Genomic DNA, 6,000 nt, shown 5'->3' with positions numbered 1-6,000 from the left:
GATGTAGGCTTGTCGTGGTGGTGTTGTTGAAAGGGGGAATAGAAGAAGACGAAATGGAGATACTTTGGCACGGTCTCAAGAGCCGGAAGGCGAAGAAAAACCTCAGGGGCAAGTGCGCGAGGTTTTGATCAGGGACAGACAGAGACAGGTTCTAATAGATACCCAGGTACGCAGGTCCCTTCACGGCTGGCTTGCCTTGCCGAGCTCTGAATGACCAGGAATTTTGACCGGGTTGAATATCTGGAAGTACACCGTACCTAGGTACCATACTCATCGAACTTTGACATCTTGGATTCCATCCCTGTCCAGGTGTTGTTCTCTCACATCTGGAAAAAGCCTAAGCCAGGCACCCCACCCTCTATCATGAACCTGGGCTTTCCCGCCTCATGTTGCAGTATGTCATTAAAACAACCAACAGACGGTTTGCCAACATACGTGAAGGCATATCCATCGGTGAATCTGTCCCTACAGCACGGAAATGTAACGGTCAGCGCACCAACACAAAGACCAACACAGTCGAAGGGTCCCCATAATGCGACCTTACCCAGTACCTTGCTGCATAGCCGCGTCTTGGCGCTGATAGCTTCTTTTTCACAGGTGCATGAAATGATCGGTGGATATGACATTTAACGAGTTGCGCCTTGCCGAAATCCACCAGGAATGAAACGTGGGACAGTTACATGTGTGTACCTACGAGCAACTGGCATCCTAAGTCCAACCTACGTACATACCGAACGTGGGAAACAACTTAACAAGCGATGCCTAAAGAGCTGGGGTAAATGTGGCGATGTTATCGGAATGATACAGTCGACCCATCGCTCGTGTGAGTTCTCGCAACCCTCCTTGACATGGGACTGGGGCACTTCTCGAGTGTCCACAAACTCGGGGCTGTTACTAGCTCGAAGTTGTTGACTGCGGTCAGCTTCCAGGTTGTCACTCACCGTTGCACTTGTCTTCATATTTCATTATCTGCTGCTCAAGACCTTGGACCTGTCTGTCTGTCCTCCACGGCATCTCTCAACATCTCCATATTGCCCTCTTCTTCTACTCCAATTACACTCATCACCCTGTCTTGCATCATCATCGTCTTCTAGGTGGTGCGGGACACTCCTCCCCATCGGTTTCCAGTCTCGCCTATCATCATGAAGGCGTTTCTATGCGCCCTCGTAGCCACAGGGGCAGCCGGGGCCTTGGCAAACGACGTATCCTCCTCTGCTCTCTCCCATCCCGTTGTCAACGGCCGGGGAGTGGAGGATGAGCTCGACAAGTGGCTCTCCGCAGTACAAGCGCAGCCTATCGAGGCACTGCAATCATGTCCTATTTCCTGCCGTAAGGCGGGCGAGGACCCGTGGTATCTGTTTCCAGATGTGTCTCAACTGACATCTTGCAACGAGACCATGCTGCTAAACATGGTCGTCCAAATGGCCGAGGACAAGGAGACGCCCACCGTCATCAGGGCATGCACAGCAGACTACGACACTTCAGGCTCTGTGAAGGCTGCCTTCATGCCGGACGAGACCCGGGCGTCTTTGTGCACAACCGCCAACAAGGTCTTGGAAGTAACCTCTGTCCACATTCACCACCCCGGCAAGGCTGGCGACTTCTCGGTGAACCACCTGTTATCCGCTGGTCGCCAGGTGAAGAGCTACCTCGCGTCCCAAAAGCCGTCATGCACCAACAATGCCATTGCCTTTGGCTACTCGCAAACGTCACTCATCGGTCTTTTCGCCGGCGCCGAGGTGCACCAGCACGGTGTGACATCAGATGTGCTTGATGCTTTCCTCAAGCATGCCCAAGACAAGTCCATCTCGGGAACTACTGTGGTGCAGCTGTGTGGAGCCAAGAACCGAGGTGCCGACTACAGCATCGGCATCGTGGCCAGCAGCGCCAAGAATCTCGAACTTGTCCAGGAGGTGGTCAAGACATGGGCCGACGGCAAATGTGTCTCCCAGGCGGGCGTGGGTGTGGACTGGATGACGGTCACTCTACGCGTTCCGAGTCCCGTAGAGGAACTGTCCAGGAACGGCACCATTTCGAACGGAACCAGCACCTCTCACCAGTCGAGTCCTCGTGATCTCGTCGGCCGCTCTGCGAGACTCAGCCCGCGGGCCGACTGCAGGTTCACCACTGTGCAAGCAGGCGAGGGCTGCTTTGCTGTGGCAGGACGATGCGGGATTTCACAGACCCAGCTAGTATCCTACAACCGAAAAGATCTTTGCCAATCGCTCATTTTAGGCGAGCGAGTCTGTTGCAGCAGCGGCACTTTGCCCAGTACCCTTCCTCCCGGAAACTCGGACGGCACGTGCAAGACGCGCCAGGTTGTGTTGGGCGACGACTGTGGTTCACTGGCCAACAAATGTGTAAGTCCACTTCCTCTGTGACCGCCAAACGAAGACTAATGAAACGACCTTGTAGGGAATCTCTGGAGATGACTTTACCAAGGCCAATCCTCAGAGCAGCCTATGCTCCACCCTTGCCGAGGGTCAACATGTGTGTTGTAGTCAGGGGAAGTTGCCCGACTTGAGGCCCAAGAAGGGCGCCGACGGCTACTGCGCTGTGTACCAAACCAAAAGGGACGACAACTGTGCCAAAATCGCAGCGAGCAACATGCTCACCGTGACTGAGCTCGAGAACTTCAACAAGAACACGTGGGGCTGGAACGGCTGCAAGCTGCTATACCCCGATTTCAAAATGTGTGTCAGCGACGGAGCTGCCCCCATGCCTGCTATTGTTCCCGTAAGTGCCCACAGACCGGAAAGCCCTCACTCACTCCACTCCAGATACTGATATTCTTTGCTTCAGAATGCAATGTGCGGACCGACCATGAACGGCACCGTCCGGCCCCCTGCAGGGACCAACATCAGCACGTTAAACCCGTGTCCCCTCAACGTGTGCTGTAATATCTGGGGACAGTGCGGCATGACGGATGACTTTTGTGTCATTTCCAAGTCGGAGACGGGTGCTCCGGGTACTTCGGCGCCGGGAAAATCAGGGTGCGTCAGCAACTGCGGCAGAGACATCATCAAGGGTTCCACGCCACCGGCCAGGTTCAAGCTTGGCTACTTTGAGGGCTGGAACTTCAACCGCGAGTGCTTGACCATGGATGCCAGCCAGATCGACACCGACACATACACCCACATTCACTTTGCCTTCCCCAACGTCACGCGTGGCGACTTTCGCATTGAGATCACGGACCCCCTGGTGAAGGAGCAGTTTGAGGCCTTCAAGCAGCTCCAGGGTGTCAAGAAGATTGTATCGCTTGGCGGATGGGATTTCTCTGCTTTGCCCGGCACGTTCGATATTCTACGCGAAGCTGCCCAACCACGCAATCGCGACGTGTTCAAGCGGAACATCATCTCCTTTATAAACGAGCACAATCTAGATGGCATCGATCTCGACTGGGAATACCCAGGAGCCCCTGACATCCCTGACATCCCCGCTGACGATCCGGTCAATGGTCTCAACTACTACCGACTCCTGGCCAGCATCAAGCAGGAGGTAGGCACGTCCAAGACGGTCTCGTTCGCAGCCCCGGCGTCCTTCTGGTACCTCCGTGCCTTCCCCATCAAGCAAATGGCGGAAGCCCTGGATTACATCGTCTTCATGACATATGACTTGCACGGCCAGTGGGATGCTGGTAACAAGTGGACATCTCCCGGTTGCCCGAGTGGCAGCTGCCTGCGGTCCCATGTCAACGAGACCGAGACCAAGGACGCACTTTCCATGATCACCAAGGCTGGTGCCCCCTCCAACAAGATCTTGGTCGGTGTGACGAGCTATGGGCGGTCTTTCAAGATGGCCCAGGCCGGCTGTGATAGTGAGAACTGTCTGTTCACGGGCGATAACCGCAATTCCCAGGCCGCCAAAGGCCGGTGCACAGCATTTTCCGGCTACATTGCCAATGCCGAACTCGACGAGATCATTGCTTCCGGCAGGGTCAACAAGCGATACACAAAAGAAGGCTCCAACATCATGGTGTACGACGACACAGAATGGGTGGCCTGGATGGACGACGAGATGAAGGCGAAGAGAACAGAGTTCTACCACTCGCACAACTTTTTGGGCACGACAGATTGGGCCGTAGACCTTCAAGAGTGGATGGATGGGTCTGGCAGCATCACGGACGACACCGAGGACAAACTGATCTACGAGGAGCTCCCTGCTTGCACAGGGCAGTACACCACACTCAAGCAGCTCGAGGACCGTAAGGGGTCTATTCCGTCGCACTGCCTGGAACAATACATCGTCGATGTCCAGGTTGCCATTTTCGACGGCGCGCTCAAGAAGTACCAGAAGCTCATCAATGATGGCTACGACAAGAAGTTCTCGGTTTGGGAGGGCTATGTCAAGGAGCAGATCCCCGGGCAGATCAAGAATTTCATGGCCACCGACAAGGTCGATAAGTACTTCAAGTGCGGCGAGATGAAGACAGTTACCTGCTGTGACACATGTACCAATGCGTGGTGTGGAGCCGCGTGTGAAAGATTTGCTGGGTGTAAGAATGGAAAGCAAATGGTACCCAGGGACAAATGCCCCAGGGTCGAATTTGATCCTGAGCCGGGCTTCAACAGTAAACACCCCAACACCACTTTCACGCTGACGGACCGGGACGGCTTCTTCAAGGATATCTTTGACACATGGGGCATTGAGAAGGACTGGATCAGGTTTGCCAAACGCCAGATGTCGCTCGCCAACGGGTGCCAGTTCTCGGACGCGGACAAGGTCAGGGACTGCATCAACTGGAACAGTATACATTTCCACGACTTCCCCACCATGGACAGCGGCAAAGTGAAGCTCAGCAACCCCAAGGACGTCATTACCGAGGCCCTTCCCGGGGCGCAGGACCTGCTCAACCGCTACCGCGACATGAAGGTGTTTGCCGAGTTTGAGCACGACATTGAAATGTCTGACCTTACCGACGCTGGCTCGCTGCCGGCCTTTGCCGTGGAAGAGGCTGTTGCGCAAATGGACAAGATTGTCGAAGAGGCCAAGGAGATCGAGAAGAGGAGGCGGGAAGAATTCATCCTGAACATGATCATGGGTTTCCTATTCTTCATTCCCTTCATCGGACCTACCGGAGGCGGTCTCATTGCGACGAGCGTGCGTGGGCTGCTGACGCTCATTGGCGTTGCCGGCGAAGTCGGCGTGGCTGTGTACAGCGTCGTCAAGGACCCGGACAACGCATTTACCACTGTCGTCGGCACGCTGTTGGGCATGGGCTTCAGCCGCGGCGGCTTTCGGGGTGCGGCCAACACGAGGCGGGGGATGAGCTCGACGGAGTACAACAGCCTTGGTAACATCAAGCCCAAGCTTGACACAATTGGCAATCTTCGGGGTGGCATGTGTGCTCTGTGAGAGAGGAAAGCTGTGAGTTGGCGGGAGAGTGAGAAAAGGGGGTGAATGAGTTGGATGGATGCCATCGCTGTGCATCTTACCTACCTATGTATGAACAACTGAAAGAGAAGACACTGTAAATAAATAAAAGCGACAATTACACACCACAACTGTCTCAACGACTGCCAGATGTCCTGCAAATGTGAAGACACAATCCAAGCCACAAACCAACCACCCACAGAAACAAGCTGCGTGGCGCAGCGGAAGCGCGCCGGGCTCATAACCCGGAGGTCACTCGATCGAAACGAGTCGCAGCTAGATCATTTTCTTTTTTGTTATTTTTCTATTTCTTTTCTGCCGTGGTTGACCGCTATTATATTTCCCCCACCAAACACCAATGTCAACAAATGACATCAACTTCAAGATTCTTCCAAGCCACCGCGGGGAGGGCTCGATCCCAGCCTGGGCCGTCTCATAATTACGTCTCATGAAGAAAGAATGTTCCTATCAGCAAATCGTTCTCAAATTGGCGACACCCCAGAGATTGGGCTGAGGACAATAAACATCGAATCATCGCACGGATTGGAGAGCGCAGACGCTGATGGGTCAGGCGTGAAATCAGATGGCAGCCAATCAGAGGGCCGATCGACCACTTGAGCAGGGGCT

The 6,000-nt window shown here is 54.5% G+C and overlaps 1 protein-coding gene across 1 annotated transcript, besides 1 other annotated feature; it reads left to right on the top strand.

Moving 5' to 3' along the window:
• Window positions 1-1,142: 1,142 nt before the first annotated feature.
• On the top strand, window positions 1,143-5,355 carry PODANS_4_5560 (uncharacterized protein; the record flags this gene model as incomplete). Its single annotated transcript, XM_001906262.1, has 3 exons — window positions 1,143-2,360; window positions 2,416-2,736; window positions 2,803-5,355. The coding sequence occupies 3 exons, from the start codon at window positions 1,143-1,145 to the stop codon at window positions 5,353-5,355; spliced, it is 4,092 nt and encodes a 1,363-aa protein (XP_001906297.1).
• A 225-nt stretch (window positions 5,356-5,580) lies between these two features.
• Window positions 5,581-5,652, top strand: a tRNA (tRNA-Met).
• The last annotated feature ends 348 nt before the right edge of the window (window positions 5,653-6,000 follow it).

The sequence above is a fragment of the Podospora anserina genome, chromosome 4 (assembly GCF_000226545.1).
Source record: "Podospora anserina S mat+ genomic DNA chromosome 4, supercontig 4".
NCBI classification, from domain to species: Eukaryota; Fungi; Ascomycota; class Sordariomycetes; order Sordariales; family Podosporaceae; genus Podospora; species Podospora anserina.
Note: the sequence above shows the minus strand (reverse complement) of the source record. Positions and strands in the feature narration are given on the sequence as shown.